At 46.5% G+C, this 20727-nt stretch overlaps 1 protein-coding gene across 1 annotated transcript in view; it reads right to left on the reverse strand.

The window, feature by feature from the left end:
• The window catches only part of LOC136956194 (disabled homolog 2-interacting protein-like), a gene marked incomplete in the record, with an annotated part of 129036 nt that overhangs the window by 22296 nt on the left and 86013 nt on the right, over nt 1-20727 (reverse strand). Inside the window, 3 exon segments of the mRNA XM_067250064.1 lie at nt 3359-3913; nt 4836-4934; nt 5752-5905. Of these exon segments, the coding sequence (XP_067106165.1) occupies nt 3359-3913; nt 4836-4934; nt 5752-5905 (808 nt within the window).

Here is a 20727-nt window from a genome sequence, read left to right on the forward strand (position 1 = left end):
CTGGTTAATGGCCACTTCAATAAGATTGTTAGACTATCTTCAGTAGCAGCAAAATACGAGACGACAAGGACAACACATCTCTCCGGCCTCCTTGCCACGGCATACATCATTTCCATGATACCCCACAAGCCAGCGGGGCCCGACACCAGACCGAACGTTCAGACCAGACAACATGCCGTCTACACGGAGGCCTCGGCGCCCCCGGCACAGGAGGGCAAATCGATGTCAGGTTCTAACGTCTTGTCACAAGCAGCCATTTTCTGCAAACAGAGGCAGGGATGAATAGAGGGCCCTGGGCGATTCCTACACAACACTGATCACTTGTTGTTTGTGTCTGCGTGTGTGTGGACGGCAGCTGGATGTGTGTGGTGCGGCGGGGGGTTCTAACAGGGCAGCTGGATGTGTGTGGTGCGGCGGGGGGTTCTAACAGGGCAGCGTGGATGTGTGTGTGTGTGTATGTGAAGAGGAGGGGGGAGGGGTGCCACCATCGCTGAAACCGTTTCCCATAACACAATTACTGGTCCACCTCATCATGCAGAAACAAAAAGAAACGACCCTTAATCTTCCATTAGTGTTTTGCGACGGTGTTTGTGTTTGTTTGTGTGTGTGTGCTAATGTGTGCCTGTGCATTCGTGTGTGTGTGTAGCCCTGTGTGTGTGTACCCCTGTGTGTGTGTGAGAGGCATGGCGTGACCGGGGTGATAACAAACAGGAGCAGACAGTGGTGGAGCAAGTCTGACATCGCCTCCGACAGCTCTGGTCTGAGACGCAGCCAGGCGAAAGAGAGACAGAGTGAGGCAGGAGAGGGAGAGGGAGAGGGAGAGAGAGAGAGAGAGAGAGAGAGAGAGAGAGAGAGAGAGAGAGAGAGAGAGAGAGAGAGAGAGAGAGAGAGAGAGAGAGAGGGAGGGAGGGAGGGGGGAGCGACAGGGACGTGAGGGGAAGACGGAAAGAGAGATGGAGTGAGGGAAAGGGAGAGACAGAGAGCACTGAAGGAGAAAGCACAGAGCGTAATTACACGTTTGGTGATGAAACCTACAATGAGGGGTGTTGAGGAGTGTGGAATACTAATTCATCTAATGGACCTGATCGCCTGACACCAACAACTGTGACACCCTTCTCCCCCCTCTCCATTTTTTTCATTACTCTCCCACACTTCTCCTCCATCTTTCAGTGGAGATGAGAGCAAAGCACAGTTGCAGAAGCAAAGAGGAGAGAAAAGAGGAGTTGATAGCTGAGGGGAGTGGACTTGAAGACTAGAGAGGATACGCTAACGAAGGAGAGGGGATGAGAGTTACTACTTTACACATTAGTATCAGGAGCATGATGACTGTGGTTGAGAGAGGAGTCATACGAGGAGAGAGTGAGTGAGAGAGAGATAGACTAGGGAAAATGAGATCAAAGACTTATACTGTCTCTCTAGACGCTACAGGAAAAACAAGAGCAAAAAAAAACACAACTGTCGATAGGAGACGGTCAACTACCTCCCGAGGATAACATCCAAACAAACACCCACCGGCTGCTGCTCAGGCTAGGATGGAAAACAACATCAGCCACAGGCCAGCCTTGCTCTTCAGACTGCAGACATTATCTTTGGGCAGACAAGATGGCGGATGCCCAGCTAAGAATAGCTGTGTTTACTGAGTTTGGGCCACACCCTGGTCTGCAGAGTAAGGCAGAGTGGAACAAGGGAGCCCCAGGGCCTTACGTAGTCGTAGACCAATCACTATGAGAGTAGGCCAAGACATGAAAACATGCACACACACACACACAGAGACACACGAATACCACACATATAAATTTGAACTCATTAGGGCCAAAAGTGAATGTGTGTCTGTGGTCAGAGGTGTGTGTGTATGTTTGTATGAAATAAAAAGAGAAGAGAGACAGTCAGACAGACAGAAAGAGACAGAAAGACAAAAAGAGAGAGAGAGAGAGGAAGGGAGGGAGGATTGAAAAGCACACCAATTTGTCAGTCCTATCTTGTGGATATTGAGAGGGAAGCATAGATGAGCAGATGTCTCAGGGTTCCAAGTCCTCCATCAGCCCCCTACTGCCTTCCCACAAACCCACAGCACACAGTCAACAGATGAGGAACGAAATGGCTCCGTGCCTCAGTGCTGTATAAGGACATCCTGTAGAAACGGCCTGTTCTCTTAATAGCTAGTGTTGCTTTTTATACCAGACCATAAAGACGGCTTCTCAGTGATTAATCTGAATGGCTGGGCTTCGAAATAGAAAAGAAAGAAAGGTAGAAATGTAGACAGAAGAAGAGATCTGGAGTCAGGGACAGCTTATAGAAGAGAATTGCTGTCGACGTAAATGTCACAGGGAACATGGTCTGAACGCCTGCCCCCCTTTCACTTTCCACTCCCCCAACCATGGAAAGCAACCTTGAAACATTGCTTATTCTATGCCGACATTAAAGTTTCATGACCTGTCTCCATGGGAAACGCACAACAGAACAATGAAGGGACGGGGGAGAGATGAAGGTTTTGAACACGTTTTCGAGACGTGGGAATTAATGGAGGGTAATTAAAAGTGTGCTTGTCTCTCTCTGGAGTCGAACAGCCACAGGAGACCCTGACACCACCCGCCAGAATCATCGGAACAAGCGAGTATGAAACAGTTAGAACATGCAATCAGTGCATCCAGCTAAAACAGCCAGCCAGAACCGGAGGCCAGAACAGTCAGTTAGAATAGTCAGCCAGGGCATCCAGCCAGGATAGGCGGCCAGTGTGAGAAAGCTGCCAGAGCTTGTGTGCTCATAGAGGGAGTCCTTATCAGTTTCTAACAAACTAAAGAAATGGCTTTAGTCCAAACAACTCATTTCAGTACTAGATACTGTGACTATGAAGTGGTTCCCACATACAGTCCCAGTTCTATTTCCAGCACTGTTAGCATTCCTCTGTCAAAGACACAGAGCAAGGGGCCTCCTACCACCAAGGCAGCCACCAATGAATATCAGCGACTACCCATAATTGGCAGTGAAATAGCCAATGAGTCAATCCCACCACCCAGTCCCACCCCTGCTGTGTTTGTATCGGAGGGATGTAAACAGGAAGAGTGGGTTTGGGTAATAGGTGTGGTTCTGCTGGCTGCTTGTCTTCCCCCCTCATATCTACAGCTGACTAATGTTGCCATGCTGACAGTGCTAAACATACTTTCTACTAAAACAAAGTATGTTTAGCATCCCAGCAGCCTTTCCCTCTGTATCCACTCTCTGTTCTAAACGGATTAGCTTGTATAAGGTTGGTGTACATTATGTCGTGTGCAAACCATTTCATACCTTGTTCTAGTGTGGTGGGATGCAGTATGCAGTGTGTACGGTGTCGTGTGCAATGTGCGCTGTAGTGTCCTACCTTGGCTTTTCCGGTGCTCTGAAGGATGTGGACTAGGGCTGAGGCCATCTCCTCCTTGTTCTTGACGCTGATGCTTGGCTCCAGAACAGAGCACAGCAGCATGTAGTTGTTGGTGGTGTACTCTGCAAACTCCTTGTACAGTTCCATAGGCAGAATGTTCATGCTCTGGTACCGGGCCTTGATCCGAATCATGGGCCCCGCCGTCTTCCCCTTGCTGGGATTGGGCGTGCTCACCGGGTACCACTTCTCCACAAACTGCCTCCCGGTCACGGCGGCGATGGGGATGTTGACCAGTCCGATATAGTTGTTCTTGTCTTTCTTCTTCTTCTTGTCCGAGTCCTTGTAGAGGTGGGCGGTAATGCTCTTGACCGCCGGCAGGTTGTTGAACTCGAAGTGCTCGCCCCAGAAGACGTTGTCACTCTTCAGCTTGCAGGTGGTCCTGGCGTACAACGCATCGTCCAGGCACAGCTCGCAGAAGTACTTCTTCTTAGCGGGGAGGTCTTTGGCCTCGATGAGCCAGAGCTTCAGCAGATTCTCCACACGACGACTGTTGTCCTAGAGACAAAGATAGGGGATAGAGGAAGGGATTCTTCTTTAAGGTTGTAGATACTGCATGGATGGGATTTCAGTCACAGTTATGTGTCCTCCCTCTGCAGCACTTCAACAGGACAACAACATTTTTCATTCCATACAATTGTTCCATTGAAGCAACAAATTGTGTGCCTACTGGGTGCTACCACAATGCACTGCTTTTGTCATGTGTTATTTGAGTATATTGTCTGGTGCTGTACTGTAATCTGTATTAGTATCCAGCAGAGACCAGCACTATTTCCCCTTCCCTACCTCTCTGTGTTAGAAAAAACCCACTGAGCAACAGGAGGGGTATTAATGACTAATTAAAATGTGCATGTTAATCGGCCTGCACGGTAGCAGAATATGAACATACTGCATTATGGTATTTTACACGGTGGCCTAAATAGATAACTAACCTGACTAAAGCCACAGAATGGCTTTGTGTTTAGTAATCTGTCAGGGTATTTTACAAAACTTCAGAGTTCCTTTGTTCATTTCAAAAAGTTTAAAATCTCGATTAAATTTCAGGGTTTACATATCAACAAACGAGTTTACACTGTATCTAATCTCTGGAAATACAAAAATAATTAAGATCTGCCTGGCAGAGATAGAGAGATACTCATCCCAGCCAGGAGAGAACAACCAAAACAATACCCAAACTTGAAAGTTAGGTTTGAACTTTTCCCCACTCAAAAATTTTTAATTAGCGAGACATTGTTGAAAATAACAAGATGAAGGGCATACAGAGAGCAAAAAGTGAGCAAAAGAGACTGAGAGATAGAGAGAATGAAAGAGAGATTTGCGTCATTTCTTGGCTTGAAGTGAGAAGCCATATGCTGTCTCCTGGGTCTCCAGCCCTCCTCCTCCCCCAACCGTCCCATCCAACCACCCTTTATTTTCTCACCTTGTTGGGGTGCACAGCCCTCCTCAGATTCTCCATCCATTTGTCTCTCTCGGCGGACGAGCGACAAGAAAAGCATTTACTTCCTGTTGAGGTGGTGACCTAGCGGGAGAAAGGGAGGAAGAGAGAGAGGGAATTGGGCAGACGGTCCTTTATACTAAACAAACACTGTATTAGAGACACGTACATTGGGGTAGACAAATGTACAGTCTGGTGTGAATACATAAGAATAACGATAAGATTCTGCAGTAACAACACAATCTCTTTCACACAATTGTTCTCACTCTCATGTCAACGTCTCACCACCACCGGACACACACACAAACAAACAAGCACACACAAATAGGTGAGATTGGATATCTAGCTGGGAAATGTGATTGGACAAAGATGAGAGATTTTAATTTGGCAGGCTAGATAATAGGGAAAGATAGAAGTCAGACAGAGAGTGAGGGAGAAAGTAAAAGTGTGTGTGAGTGAGAGTGTTTGTGTAAAGGTAGGCCAGATCGAGACAGACAGACAGACAGACAGACAGACAGAGAAGCGTAGTGTGTGGATGTGCATGTTTGTGTATGAGATGATGATTTTTAATGTGTCTCTCCATAGCAGAATGAAAAGCCTGTTCAGGGAGGCTGATGCTTAGTCACTCTTCTCCTCTCTGGTGTGTCTACAGCTAGCAGGGCTAGCACTAAAGTAGGTCTCCTGCTGAGTGTATATATATGAAGCAAACAGGCCCAACTGCAGGCAGTGGTCCTGTGGTGTTTGTGTGTGCTTGTGTGTGTCTCTGTGTGTACGAGTTTGTTTCTCTTTGTGTTCATATGCAAATGTGAAGCTCACGCCGAGACGTTTCATCCAAAGATGCTGTATATACTATATCTATAATATATACAGCATATATATATGTGTGTGTGCATCTACTCACCTCAAAGCAGTAGTCCTGTCCGAGGATGCTGGAGTGCACAGGTTTGATGATGACCTCGTCCTCCATGCTGAGGTCCAGGGCCTCCACAGCAGAGCTGGGGCTGAGCAGCGACTCGTGGGAGCGAGACTCCTTCAGCCTAGGCATGAGATGAGATCTGGAGATGGAGGAGAGAGGAGGAGAAGGGGGGAGGAGCGGGGAGAAATGATAACAGAGAGATCTTGAGTTAATCACCGTGATGGGGGAGGTGTGTGTTGGTGTGAGACTTTTTTCAAAACAGAGCGTGCCTGTATTATCCATTTTATATGCAAAAGAGGAAGTTAGTGTTTGAGTGAGTGTGTGTCCGTTACAGAATATGTGTGTGTGTCTCAAAGTCAGGGGGATGTCGGTCCTCAAGCTCTCACTCACATACACACAAACATGCATACATGCATACAACAATGTATAAGGTATCCCCAAAAAGTAGGAATATTTGTCAGTAAAACATGAAGATACTGCATTGCAAAAGCTATACAAGATGCTTCCACTCAATACGGACTGCTACATGACTACTGAGAAGGAATGGATTGTCATTCAACGTAAAACAACACAAGTCATCTTATCTGCTGTCAGAGGGAGAATGTAAATTCTTGTGACGTGTTTATAGAGTCTGTTTGCTTATAAAAAGACAATATATATGCAAATTCTGTGAAGGAGAAAGAAAAAGCTCATTGTGATAGTTGATAGTTTAATGCCAGTGTCTTGGGTTCTTACTGGGAGACACACATACCCCTGGACGTGCTCACTCAGACACACAAACACACACATACATCCAGACTGCAAAACAAGCTTCTACAGTTATGTTTTCCAACTCTGTCAGCTTCCTCTCCACCTTGGTGATACACACGCTAGTAGAGAATGTTCTCCTCATGGTCTCAGATACTGTCTGAGACTACCAGCCCAGCACAAACACACCCCTGCGCCCCCCCCCACACACACACAAACAAACACAACACTACAGTCAACAACACTTTTTACAATGTTCAGTTTAATATTCAAAATATTATCCTTTTGCCGTACCAAGGTAATCCATGTTTTTCCCTCACAAGCTTATTATCTTAAAGCATTTAAAGGGATGCCACTCTCACAATTTACAACTCAAACTATCAGTTGCTCATCAGATACACATATTAGCAAAGAAAGCTTCAAGCGAGACACTGCAGTGCAATTATCCTTAATTTTGCCCACGTCCAATCAGGAGTACAGTGATAGATAGATGAAGACGGCAATATTGCATGTGTACGATAAAGATGCTTCAAGACTGATGTTAGCATCAGCCTCTAATGCTGTTTGTACAATGCTATAACGCTATGGAAACCCTCTTATTGTTCATGAGGAATGAAGCTTGGGGGGTCAGATGGCTGAGTGGTTAGGGAATCGGGCTATCAATCAGACGGTTGCCGGATCGATTCCTGGCTGTGCAAAATGACGTTGTGTCCTTGGGCAAGGCACTTCACCCTACTTGCCTCAGGGAGAATGTCCCTGTATTTACTGTAACTCGCTCTGGATAAGAGCGTCTGCTAAATGTAAATGAAGCTACAGTGCCAAAGTTAGCATTAGCCTCTTATTGTCCACTACATTGGAAGAGTAAAGCTACAGTGCTAATGTTGGCATTAGCTAATGAGTTTTGAGCGTGAAAGGCTAATAGCACTAAAGTTAGCAACAGTCCCAGGCTACGCTGCAAATGGAGCTGTAGCCTTAACGTAGCGTTAGCTTCCGAATGTGACTCGGCTCTACAGGGCTTGCTGTATAGCAGTACAAGGGTGGATAGCTAGCTGTAATGAGGGGGAATATTCTTTTAATATGGCGCACTGTGGAAGGTTTACATACTAATCCTGCATGTCAGGGAGCAATGTTACAAATGCAAAGCAGAGCATTCCAGGAAAACCAGGCAGCCATTACTGCAGATTAGGCCGGCAGGCAGCCCTTTATACAGGCACCCAGCTTTGTAGTTAAATCCACTGGCCAGCCTGGTTGGACAATGGCCTGCTGGAAATGAATCTCTGCCTTTATTCTCCTGTCTGTCCCCTGCCTCTCTCTCTCTTTCTCTCTTATAGGACAAGACAATAGCACACGGATGCAAATGGACAAGCATGGATACATGTGCACATGCTCTCTTTACTTCCGCTGCCAGTGCCACCCTTTTGCACCCTCTGATAGTGTTCTCTCTCTTTCTTTCTCTCATTCCCCCTCTTTTCTTGCTCTGTCTAATGATCCCTGCCTCCCTTTCTCTCTCAATCTCATTCTTCCTTCCTTTCTTTCTTTCTCTCCCTCTCTCTAAGCTCCCTCTGTTCCTCTCTGGCTCTCATTTAGTCTGAGCGTTGCACAGCTTGTTGGAGCTTTAGCCCCTGGGAGAGCTCTGTCAGTCAAACTCCAGCTGAAGCCTGTGGCAAATCACAGGGAAGCGCCAGAGGGGGAGGTGCCTAAATGCCTGGTTTCTGATCTCTGATTGGCTACTGAGGTACCGGGCAGAAAAGTATAAGATTGAAGTGAGGTGAAGCTGTTGAGGAGCTGAGGGACCTATAGAGGTAGGGGAGTGGGGTGGGCTGTGGGGGGTGGTAAAGGTTCGGAAGACATGACATACACGCCCCAGTTGAAGAAATCAATATTCCCGACCCGAGTTGGACTGACAGGCGGTCCTAGGACAGAACCCGGCAAAGCAAAATCGGCTCGTCATCCATCTTACCAGCCGAAAGACCTGTCAATCACCGTGCTGCCAGGCTTCAAGTGTATACCGCCCCCTGTGAGGCCCAAACAGAGCGTTTCTAAACCCCCCAGTGGAAACAGATGGAGCTCAGATCAGGTCTGCTGCCTCACTGTCAGATATACATACACACACACACACGTCAAAAAAGCTAACAACCAAAACTTTATTGTGAATTCACTGTACTGCAGCCATCACAAAGAGACAGGGAGTTAGACTGAGAAATAAACTGAGAGAACCACCGGAGAGGGGGAAAATAATCCTAAAATCTGTAAGTTTGACTGACTCAAAGGCCTTGTTAGGAAAAACTGCATAGTCCATCTGAAAATCAATGATATAACATGACTTGATTGGTGAATAGGAGAACAGGTTTTCACCAATCCAGTCATGTTATCTTCATGATAAACACACCAAGAAGAGGTACAAGTTTCTTTTCAGCGGTCGAGTCCTAAGTCTCTACAAGATCCTTCCCATAACAGCTCATTATAGTGGACTTAGCGTAGCAACCTTATCTGGCAACCCAACCTGGAAACCCAGGGGGGAAGGGAGACATTAGACACACCCAGAGGCTCTCTGCCAGAGCAGGAACGGTCAATGCACAGAAACTTGTCAGGAAATTAGAGGTTAGACACACACATACATACACACACACACACACACAAGCACACACTCACACAAACTGTTTGATACCACCATGGCAGCTTAGTACAATAACACTAACTCATCCCATGATGGAGGACAACCTAAGTTAATAAGATTCAAGATATGTTGTAGTAGTATTTTACAGGGTTTTCCGCAGCACTTTTCAGTTAAGACGAGCACCTAAGCAACACACGCCTGCCGCCTTAACTACGTTGAAAAATAAATAAATAGAGATTTCCCCGGTTGTCCTGTTATCTCCCTTCCATTCCAAACCGTGACCAACGCCAGTCTCCCTTCTCTGCAGAACGCATTAGTCTATCGCACAAACTACCCCCCCCCCCTCACCCCTACCACCTTAACTAACACATTTTCTGCGGGAAACCCCGTTATAGTATAGTAGCCAATTAGAGAACTCTGAACTGTCATTTTGAAGAATGGACAGTGGAGGACAGTGGGAAGAGAGAGGAGTAAAGGAGGAGGAGGAGTGCAGGGGAAAGGAGAGGGGGAGGAGGAGAAGGACAAGTGTTGGTTCAACATGCCAAGACAACTCCCAAGCGTAAGGACAGAGGAATTACTTTCTTCTTCTTGACTACCATTGGTCTTTCTCCACCCTCCATCCCTTCATCTAGCATGTGGAAGTTGGTGTCAATGGAACATAGGAGGGAATGGAATCATATAAATATTAGAATAGCAATGCAACACGTCATGTGCAGTGTGGTATGATCTGGTAGGCCATGAGTAATTTACTTGATGGACTTATTACCACATTATTGGTAGATGTTGTTAACTGTGTGTCATGTACCCAGCATGTCTAACTGATGCTCATACTGTAGCTACTGCGTGTCCCCAGTGACCAGTGTGTATGTGTGTGTGATGTGTGTATGGGTGTGAGGATGATGATTCGATGTCAGGCCTCTTCTGCACCTGCAGATTGCAACTAGCATCACAATCAGCCCTATCTCTCTCCTCTCTCTCGTGTCCCCCTCTCCTATCCCCTGTCCCTCCTCTCCTCCTTTCCTCCCCCTTTCCTCCAACCCTTTCAACTCTCAGCACCTGTCCTTTTTTTGTCCTTGAGAATCACGTCACCCCATTCTCTCTTTCTCCCTCCCACCAGTCTCTAGTTCTCTGTTTACATTACTTTCATTTTCTCTGTAGCATCCCCCTTTACTTCCTCTCCCAATCTCTCTTCACAGATAGGGCATGGCCCTCCCTCCCTCCCTCCCTCCCTCCCTCCCTCCCTCCCTCCCTCCCTCCCTCCCTCCCTCCCTCCCTCCCTCCCTCCCTCCCTCCCTCCCTCCCTCCCTCCCTCCCTCCCTCCCTCCCTCCCTCCCTCCTCTCCTTTGGGCTCTGTTCTCTCCATCTGTAAATATTTCAGAGGCTGAGCAGAAATAGAACACAGCCCTCATCCCATCTAGGACCTTCTCTAGGCTCGCAATGAGGATGTATAAAGGCCTGTAGTAAAACACATATTTAATTTAGCAAGGCCAAGCATGAATACAGAGAGGCCAGGCAAGTTGAGAGACATGTGGAGGTACTGCTGAAGCAAGAGAACCCGTGTACATGCACAAACACACACACACACACACACAGACAGACACACACACACATAGACATTAGCACAAACATCTTTGTTTGTTGGAATGCTCAATGCTCGGTTGCATGGATTTACAATGAGCCATCCATGGACCAGCCAGCAAATCCGTCAGTCAGTCATTTAAACAGACAGTAAGCCAGCCAGCCTGTCAGTCAGTTAGTCAAACAAAAAGTCAGGAAGTTAGTCAGCCAGCCAGCTAGCCAGCCAACTGTTGTCTGAATACACTAATTTGTGTACATACACTCAAATAATACTTCTAGGAAGCTTCAGGAGCCCCTCAGGCCCAGTTTAGTCCCACACAAGAACCCTCCCCTCAGCCCAGTCCTGCTGGCCCTGGCCAAAGTCTGGGTCAATGAAAAAAAGGTTAGAACGGGAGCCAGAAGGAGAGAGGAGACTGTGGAAGTAATGGACCTCCCCTGACCTGGCTTAGTCTGTATTGTGTCTCTCTGTTGGGAGTTGGGTCTGTCTCTGTCTGATGTTGGATATCAGATATACTATCAACCCAGCACTCAGTCAGAGCACTTAGGCTAGTAAAACACACGTCCACACACACACTTACACACCGCAACGCACACTTACACATTAATATAGTGCAGCACACACTTACACCCACACCACAACACACACAGATACACTGGACACACTTTCACACATTAATACACAGCAACACAGTGACGGCATCTTAATACGAACTAACAAATGTTGCAATCTGATACAGCTGTTTACTGGGTCCAACACAGACTCAATACTCTACCCTGGCCTTTACACAGCACTCCCTATACAGTCAGAACAGACAGGAGACACAGCCTTGAGTTCTTTTGATCAAGACGATGCTACTGTTACTGTACCACTGTCTGACCCCCAACCCCCCCTTCTACCTCCCCGTGCAGGTCACCCGCCACCCCCACCAACCCGCCACCACATCCCTTCCAGCACTTTGTTGAAATGGGGCTGAGCCGCTGCTTTTAGAATGGCATTTCCGACAATCGATAGATGCTTCCGGACACAGGCAGTCACCCACACAAAGGGGGAATCACAGCCGCACGCGCACAAACACACACACACACATTGTCTCCCACCCTGTATCCACAGTCAACTTATTAACTGTGGCTGTCTTCCAGTATATGTTTATATGAGTGTGTGCGCTATCATCAACACCAACCATATACACAGAATCCCCCCCCCCCAACAAAGTAGTACTCAATCAGTCCTGTACACCCTCCCTATGGTACACCACCAGCCTGTGCACTATTATTGAATGATCTGATCACATGGTCGGCACAGCACAAGCACCCGTCTGTCCTCAACATAACCTAATTTCCATGGCAATGAGTCATAGGAGAGGCATTAGCTGCTGCTCCCATGTCAATATCATAGAGGCAGCAGAAAGCCAGGGACGGATGAGAGCTCAGCGCTGAACAAGAGACAGACCTGGCCTCAACAGTAGAGACCAGCTTTAAACATGAGAGATCAGGCCTGAACCACAGAAAGACCAGCCCTGAAAAGGCAAAGAAAGATGAGCCTTGAACAACAGAGAGCTCACCAAACCTGCTATTATCTGCTGGTTAGGATGAGAACTGACATAAGACTCAACCAAACCTGATTAGAGTGTTGCCGTGAAGAAAAAGCTGCAGTAAGCCAGGAAGCCCATTGGAAAGGGACTTTTTAGAATGTATCCAATTGGATAACCGCTACAGAATGCTGGGAGATGATTGGATTACTAGCTTGGCCACAACTGAAGCCTCCAGGCAGCCAGCTGCAACACCTGGTCACAAAGAGCGTGCACATCAAAGCCGACACACGCACGCACACATACACAGGAATACAGGCAGAAACACACAAATTCAACACACTGCAAATTATTATGAAAAGCATCCATACAGACAAGCAGCCAGACAAACAAACAATTATTAATGTACTTAGCCTCAAAGTGACCCCACATTAGACCGGTCTCAGTAGTGTGGTTCTGAAACAGGCCCACACACACACAAGACTTCTGACTACTGACTCCAACACTGTTGAGTCTTACAGCTTAACTACTAAACTTTTGACAACAAGAATACTAGCTACAAAACAACTGACTTCCAGACTACTGACTATAAGCCTACTACTGACCATCTACCACACAATTAAATGCTGACCTACCGGACTACTGACAAGTGATCACCGGACTACTGACAACTGACCACCGGACTACTGACTAGTGACCACCGGACTACTGACAAGTGACCACCGGACTACTGACTAGTGACCACCAAACTACTGACTAGTGACCACCGAACAACTGACTAGTGACCACCGGACTACTGACAAGTGACCACCGGACTACTGACTAGTGACCACCGTACTACTGACAAGTGACCATCGGACTACTGACTAGTGACCACCGGACTACAGACTAGTGACCACCAGACTACTGACAAGTGACCACCAGACTACTGACAAGTGACCACCGGACTACTGACAAGTGACCACCGGACTACTGACAATTGACCACCAGACTACTGACAAGTGACCACCGGACTACTGACTAGTGACCACCAGACTACTGACAAGTGACCACCGGACTACTGACAAGTGACCACCGGACTACTGACTAGTGACCACCGGACTACTGACAAGTGACCACCGGACTACTGACTAGTGACCACCGGACTACTGACTAGTGACCACCGGACTACTGAGTAATACACTACAGCCTGTCAAACTACTGAAGACCAAACTGAGTCACAGCTGACGTCATCGTCAGAGAAGCGTGGGACGTGCGTCTGTCGCCAAGCTGGGCTGTCTGAAAAGCTGGTTTGCAGCCAGCAGATGTCTATGTCCCTCTCCTCTGTGTTTACTTTGGAGTAATGAGTCCCTCAGCTCGGCTCACAACACAGGCAGACAGGACCGTTTAGACTTGTCAGATTCTGTCGAATCATCTCTTATCTATGAGTGTGCGTGTGTGTGTGTGTGTGCGTGTTTGTGTGTGGGTGCGTGTTTGTGTGTGCGTGCGTGTGTGGGTGGGTACCTGACATCTGCCAATCGCAGTTTATGCTGTAGAGGGTATGGACAAGAGATGGAAGCTGAATCACAGACATCCTTCCCACCATGAGCGAGACAGCGAGACAGAGAGAGACAGAGAGGAAGAAACAGAGAGAAAGGAAGGGAGGGAAAGAGGGAGAGAAATCAACATTGGAAAAGAGAGGGGCAAGCAGAATAGTGAAAAGGGGAGGATAGGAGCTGTCAGGAATCGCTGGTGCAGAACAGGACTGATGTGTGTGTGTGTGTGTGTATGTGTGTGTGTGACCAAGAACCGCTGACGCCTAGTGAAGGCATTAGAACTCAGACAGTGTTCCTTAATCAGACAAGTTTTGAGATGGGGAGAAAAAACCATGGGTTGGGTTCTGGGCACTGGGGAGTCAAATGTTGCTTCAGGGATGGAGAGGTGGCTGTGGGTTGGATTGGCACATCCACATTCATCTCCATTCAGTCTAGTTACTGTCCTTGGAGGCCCATGTCAATGCCATACAGACTCCCTCATTCCAGCTCTCTTTTCTTCCTCTCTTCTCTCATGCTCTCTTTATCTAAGACTGAGCAGCAGCCATCCATGAACTGCTAAAGCCTTGATTGGCCGCCCTGTATGTGTGTGCGAGAAAGAGCAAGAGGAGAGAAAGAATGAGAGAGAAAAGTGAAAAACAAGATAAAAGACAGTAGCAAGGCTCCATCACATCAGTGCCCTGCAGCTTCTACACTGTACATCTCCATTCCTCTCCTAATCTCTTTCATTTCATCCCCCTCTCCTCCCCTCCCCATCAGGACTAATGCACACAAGACAAGAGAGCACTGACACCAGGGGAGGAAGGCCACAGAGGAGGCACCTTCGGGCATCCCTGTACCAGAGGGCAGGAGCAATGAAGCCGTATGCTGGTAACCCCCTTTTCATCGTGACTAATCAGCCCCAACCAGATTTTCACTCTAAGCATCTCTGTTTCTCTCTTTGCCCGCAGATATGAAAATCAGAATCCTCCGTGCATTATACAGGAATAACAGCGACTCACAAAGATGGTCTTTCATGGGGAAGGCAATGGATGGGGAGCTTTCCAGGGCTGTAAAACATTGTGTTATACAAGTACACACACACACACACCAGAGGAACATGAAGGAGATCAGGAAGCTGAGCTTAGACATTAATGACATCATGTCCTGGATGGTACCACTGTAGTGGAGTTGCCAGGGACTTTTAGAGGTCCGTTCTGCCTGACTCACCGCTGCACCATAGTGCACCCTTGCTGGGGAGGGAGGCAGGGGGGTGAGTAAGATCAGGTGGCGCAATAACAGCTGCTGTGGATCTAACACTGCATCAGCTAGCAGTGCCAGAGCAGCAGGTCAAACAAGGATAACACACAAGTATGTATGCACTCACACACACATACACACACACACACACACACACACAACAAGGATTACGATGAGCTCCATGCTAGGTGTGAGCGTGAAGTTCAGTGTGAAACATCTGGTAGGAGTCCTGCTGTTAGGATGGATCAGCGGACTGTTGAAATTCTGCTGGATATATGGTGGATAGTGTTGAAGTTTTCCAGTTAGAATAGAGCAGCAATGTTATGGTTCCATATTCAATAGTTTACACAGGCCTGAGTGCTGACTTTCAAGTGATGCATCGAAATGAAAATTATGGGCCGAAACCAAAACCGAAAATTCAAGATGCACTTGGCTGAAAAACGAAAAGACTTTTTTTACTTTCTTTTATTATATATTTTTATAATATTAATATTTGACTTTTGTAATCGGCACTGTACATTTGCATTTAGTCATTTAGCAGATGTTCTTATCCAGAGCGACTTACAGTAAGTACAGTGAAGTGCCTTTCCCAAGGACACAACGTAATTTGGCAAGGCTGGGAATCGAACCAGCAACCTTATGATTACTAGCCCGATTCCCTAACCGCTCAGCCACCTGACTCCCTCTTGTCATTTCTGCTGAACCAACACTGCAGATTGCAAATTTGATGTCCTTATCAGAAACTTTGAAGAAGGATATTTCCACACCACAGACATGAAATATTTATGTAAAATCACCTGAGATGAAAATTGACAATCGAATGGTTGTGAATTGGGTACATAAGGATAATTCACGGATAGATAAACATATACTGGAAGACAGCCACAGTTGATAATGACCGAGTTAAACATAACTCTGTTTACCATAAACAGAATAAATGGTGGACATGGTGGTGATTGGCTAAGATGGTTCTTTTGTTTAATATTGTTTTGTGAATGCCCTATATGGCAGCCGCAGGTGATGGCTTCAAGGTTGACTAAGCAATGGTCACGAAAAGCATGCCACCAGCCCCTGACATAAGTGGAATGGTTCTAGACCATTCAAAATAGTTGGTACTGCTCTTAAACCAGCTTCAAACCAGTTTTTGTGACCAGGTTCTTCTGAAGTATGAAGAACTGCTTTGGGCACCGGCTCCTAACCAACCCTCAAACTGCCCTGTTGGTGAATGGATAATAGGGTTGTCATTGTTATAGTAAAGAGGAAGTCATAATGAGGTCATAGGTCGGACTAACGAGACAGTTTTAATGAGCAGCAGAGTCAGGGGTCAGAGAAATGAGCACATGGAGAAACTATGTTCGGCCTTCTGGAAACTACAGTTCCCGAGAAATGTGTAATATCTGATTCTGAGGTAAAAGATTCTTGTTACAAGTAGATATAACTGCAAAATTGTTTGAGTTTGATAAATCAACAGACAATCAAATTGATGGAGTGAAATAGGATATGTACTGTAGAAGGGCTTTTTATACAGACACACTTCCCCCTGGTTGGAGTTTGCTGACCACACAAACACACACTCAATTTCTGACCACTATCTGACCTGGTGTACACAGCACAAACAGCAGTATCCACAGATATCCCCCCCCCCCCCCCCCCCCCCCCCCACACACACACACACAAAGTGCTAGGAGAGAAAAGGACAGCAGTACTCTGGGACAGAGTTACAATGCACAAGGCAGCTGCACTAAGCAGTGTCATAAAGTGTCGGCTTATTGCATCACAAACATACCATACAAATCCAATCTCTTCATTTCTAGAAGAAATTGATAAAGAGAGAATTAAAGTATGACATCTGAATGCATACTTAGCTAGTGTATACGTGACAGTAATGCAAAATCTATATTCAAATCAATAGTGTGCTGAAATCGTTTTTGCACTATATATGGATGTGGCTTGTTCCCCTCCATTGTGTATCTCAACTGTTCAGTATAGGTGGCCTGGACTGTATACAGTGGCAAACAGTATCAATGTAGTGTATAGTACAAAATACTCTGGCTCTCTTCTAGAGTGTTCCTCCAGTCGTCCATAGACTCTGTCTGGCGGTCAGCACACACGGCGGACCAATGAGATTCCAGGGTTTAAACAGGAAGTTGAACTTTGACCTATAACATGCAGCGGAGGCGAGGCGTCTGGTAGAGATACGTAGAAAGAGAGAGAGGAGAGAAAAAAGCTCTAAAGGCAGATGGTTGTTTCTCCAGTGCTTTCACTAACCCAACTCTTTCTTTCCACAAAGACGCTAACATCAATTTACATTGTGTCTCAGCACTTCTCAGTGCTTTGTAAATGGTCTTTGTTTGAGTTTTGGTACTGGAATATGAGAGTAAGTTTTCAGCTAGTGCCCCACAGAGCGCTGAGCGAGACAGTTGCAAAGTGTTGAGAGACATGGAGACCAGAGCAGGGGCATCTCTGCAGTCCCACTGTAAAGATGACTCAGTCAGAAATGGAGAATGGGGACACTTAAGAGACACAGACACACAGGCACACAGTGTTTTAAGTGTGAGTCTGCTCTGGGGATGGTATGAGTGTGAGTATTTGTGGGTGTGTGCATGTGTGCTTTCATATAGAGTGTGAGTGATAAAGAAAATGTGTGTTTGTGTGTGTGTGAGAGAGAGAGAGAGAGAGAGAGAGAGAGAGAGAGAGAGAGAGAGAGAGAGAGAAAGAGAGAGAAAGAGAGAGAGAGAGAGAGAGAGAGAGAGAGAGAGAGAGAGAGACAGAGAGAGAGAGAGAGAGAGAGAGAGAAAGAAAGAAAGAAAGAGACCAACACACTGATAAACACATTACATAATTTTTTTCATAAAGCATTCAGCAGTCTGAGCTTGGAGGAAAAAATATAAATTAGTTACAAGCAAGTAGGCTTTCAACTTAAGCTGTTGCATAACTGCTAAGGGACCTGATAGCAATGTGGTACAGATGAGAGGAGAAGAGAGAGATGGATTTATTCTATAGTTGCAGAGTTCCTGAGCTGTATGGACCTCGCTTGAACTACACTCGTCCAAAGCCAGGAAAGTTCGTGCTGGACAGTGAGATGGGCAAGCCTACGCAATGTAGCTATTATAGAAACATAATCAATATGTTTCATGTTGCACATTGTTTCTAATTAACGGCCAAAACCATCTGGCTTTACATTATCGCCTCTGGCACTAAATAGTTTCATGTTCAAGTCTGAGCGCGTTCCAGTTCCTCATTCCAACACCTCTCCAAAGCAAGCCGTCCGTTAAACTTTTCCTGTTTACAAGAAGACATTCACTGCCCTTCCTGGACAAGTTTACACCAGAATACATTATGGAAACCTCCAAAAAGCTGCAGATAATAACCTACAAAAATGTATTCACAGGAGGCTAACCTTGGTCCCGTCCAGGAATAAGTTACAATACATCGGAGGAGGAGGTCGCATATCATCGCGCAACGGTAATATTTCCTATACGTTTCCGTCAGTATTCAACTCAATCGCCGTTAAAATAAAGTCAAACACTTACGATCTACTGAAGATGTGGAACATCGTTCCAGGGAACCTCACTCTGGGTCCCAAAGACACACGACTTTAATTTGGGTCGCATTCCTCTCTGTCGGGCAATCGTTGCTTGTTTCCTTGGCTATTTTTTGAGTCCCCTAGGAATGTGCGTCCTCCGTCTGGCCTTAACTCTGCCGGCGTAGAGAAAAGAGTGATCCCAGAGGATGTGTGCTGGGCAGCGAACACACCCCCTTCACCCCCCTCGTCTCTCTCTCTCTCTCTCTCTCTCTCTCTCTCTTCTCTCTCTCTCCTCTCTCTCTCTCTCTCTCTCTCTCTCTCTCTCTCTCTCTCTCTCTCTCTCTCTCTCTCTCTCTCTCTCTCTCTCTCCCCCCACCCCCACCCCCCATCTACGTCCCATTTAAAACGATAGCGCAGCTTTATGGAAATCGCTTCTTCCGTGCGTGGTGGTTTTATTTGCCATGACTTGGCATAAAGACAGGACTCGCTATTCTTCGAACTCAAAGCATAATCACATAATTATTATATAAACGACAACGGTGTTCTTATTTCCATATTGGTAAGTGGTAAGGCATTTGGTTGACAAAGAACGTGCGTCAAAAACAAAACGTCTTGTTCAACATAGTGCTATGGAATCATTGCATCTACCTGGCAACTACTACCCTCTTTTCAGTTGTGTCTTTCTCCACACAATCTCCTTGTCCCCATCTGGGCAGGTATCCTGCCATGTCAATCCCAATGCTGTATGTGGCTAGGGCAAAAAGGAAGCCCCCCCCACCACCACCACCACAAAGGCTTCACTGCTCTAGCAGGAAACAAGGGACTCTGGTCTACTGTGAGAACAAAAATGGACCTTGGATGGAGAGAGAGTGACCTCAGGAGAAGGAGGGAGGGAAAGAGAGCGGGGAGATTTGTATGGCGGTGAAGTGGTGCCAGATGTATCCCCTATTTTGTTTTCTCATAGCATCCAGAGGAGAGAGGCTGACATTGCGTTGGGCCTGAGCCAGGCTCTGCCAGGCAGACAGAACCTGGGCTTGACTCAATACTCTCAACCTGCTCCCTTCCTTTTTTCCTTCCTTCCTTTTTCTCTCCTCTACCTTCCTTCCTTCCTTCCTTCCTTCCTTCCTTCCTTTTTTCCTTCCTACTTGCTTGCTTGCAGCAATCAGACATGAAGGATAGGTTCACGTGTGCACTCTTTTGCACAGCTATTAGCAATCCAGTTATTTCCAAGAGAAGAGTTTCTTATCACAAACAACAAGCCGCCTCCAGGCATTTTACGACCGGTTAAAGAGTGATTACACCAACGCCTGGTTGAAGTCTGGAGAGACGGACCAATCAGAGGGATTTCTAACCTGGGCGAGGTCACAGACGTACAGTACAGTACACCGCACCGACACGCACACAGTCTTACAAAAGGGTGGTGTCAGTGGTTACACAAATAAAAACCCAGTCTGTGCCCCTGGCCTCCATGACATGGAGTAGGCACATGTCTGCTCAGGTGAAACAAGGCAGAGAGAAGCAGCTCCAGTCCTAGACTGATTTGTCTGGGGGGGGGGCACTGAGAAGTGTCAGTTCAGCAGGATTTTCTTCTTCTTCACCGAGTATGTGTCGTGTAGGGCTCTACTAAGTCTAGTCTACAGCGTAGCCTTTCATAATCACATTATGATATTTGATTCAAGTTGTTGTCAACGTCCATAAGAAGGGACGATTTATGCATCCTGATTTCATACTAGTGAAGGCAGTAGTGGGGGTGCATAGGTGCTAGCAGAAGTATGAGGCGGTGTGCTGGAGCGAGTGGGTAACACACATGGAACATTCCCAAATGGTTGTTTTGTATTATTTATTATTACAAAGGCTTTTTGTAAAATAATGTGTACCAGGGTGCCCACCGGACTAATCCGGCCCAGACCTTTTACCGCATGTTATCCCCTCTCTCTCTCTCCCCACATTTCCTGTCCTCTCCTAAATCACTATCTCGATCAGAAATCAAGTCCGAAATGCCACCGAAAATGTATACAAAACAAAAAAACAATTACAAGTTTACGCTGCGTCTGACTTTATATTCCTAAATCAGAAACTAAGGAAATCTACCATTTTGAAAATGGGATTTTATGATTGATACCCAAGTGCAAAAGGAAACTGAATGATTGTCTTATTTCTTTGTTTTGTTCTGTTGGCAAAAATCTGAAGACA

Source organism: Osmerus mordax, chromosome 14 (genome assembly GCF_038355195.1).
Source record: "Osmerus mordax isolate fOsmMor3 chromosome 14, fOsmMor3.pri, whole genome shotgun sequence".
NCBI lineage: Eukaryota > Metazoa > Chordata > Actinopteri > Osmeriformes > Osmeridae > Osmerus > Osmerus mordax.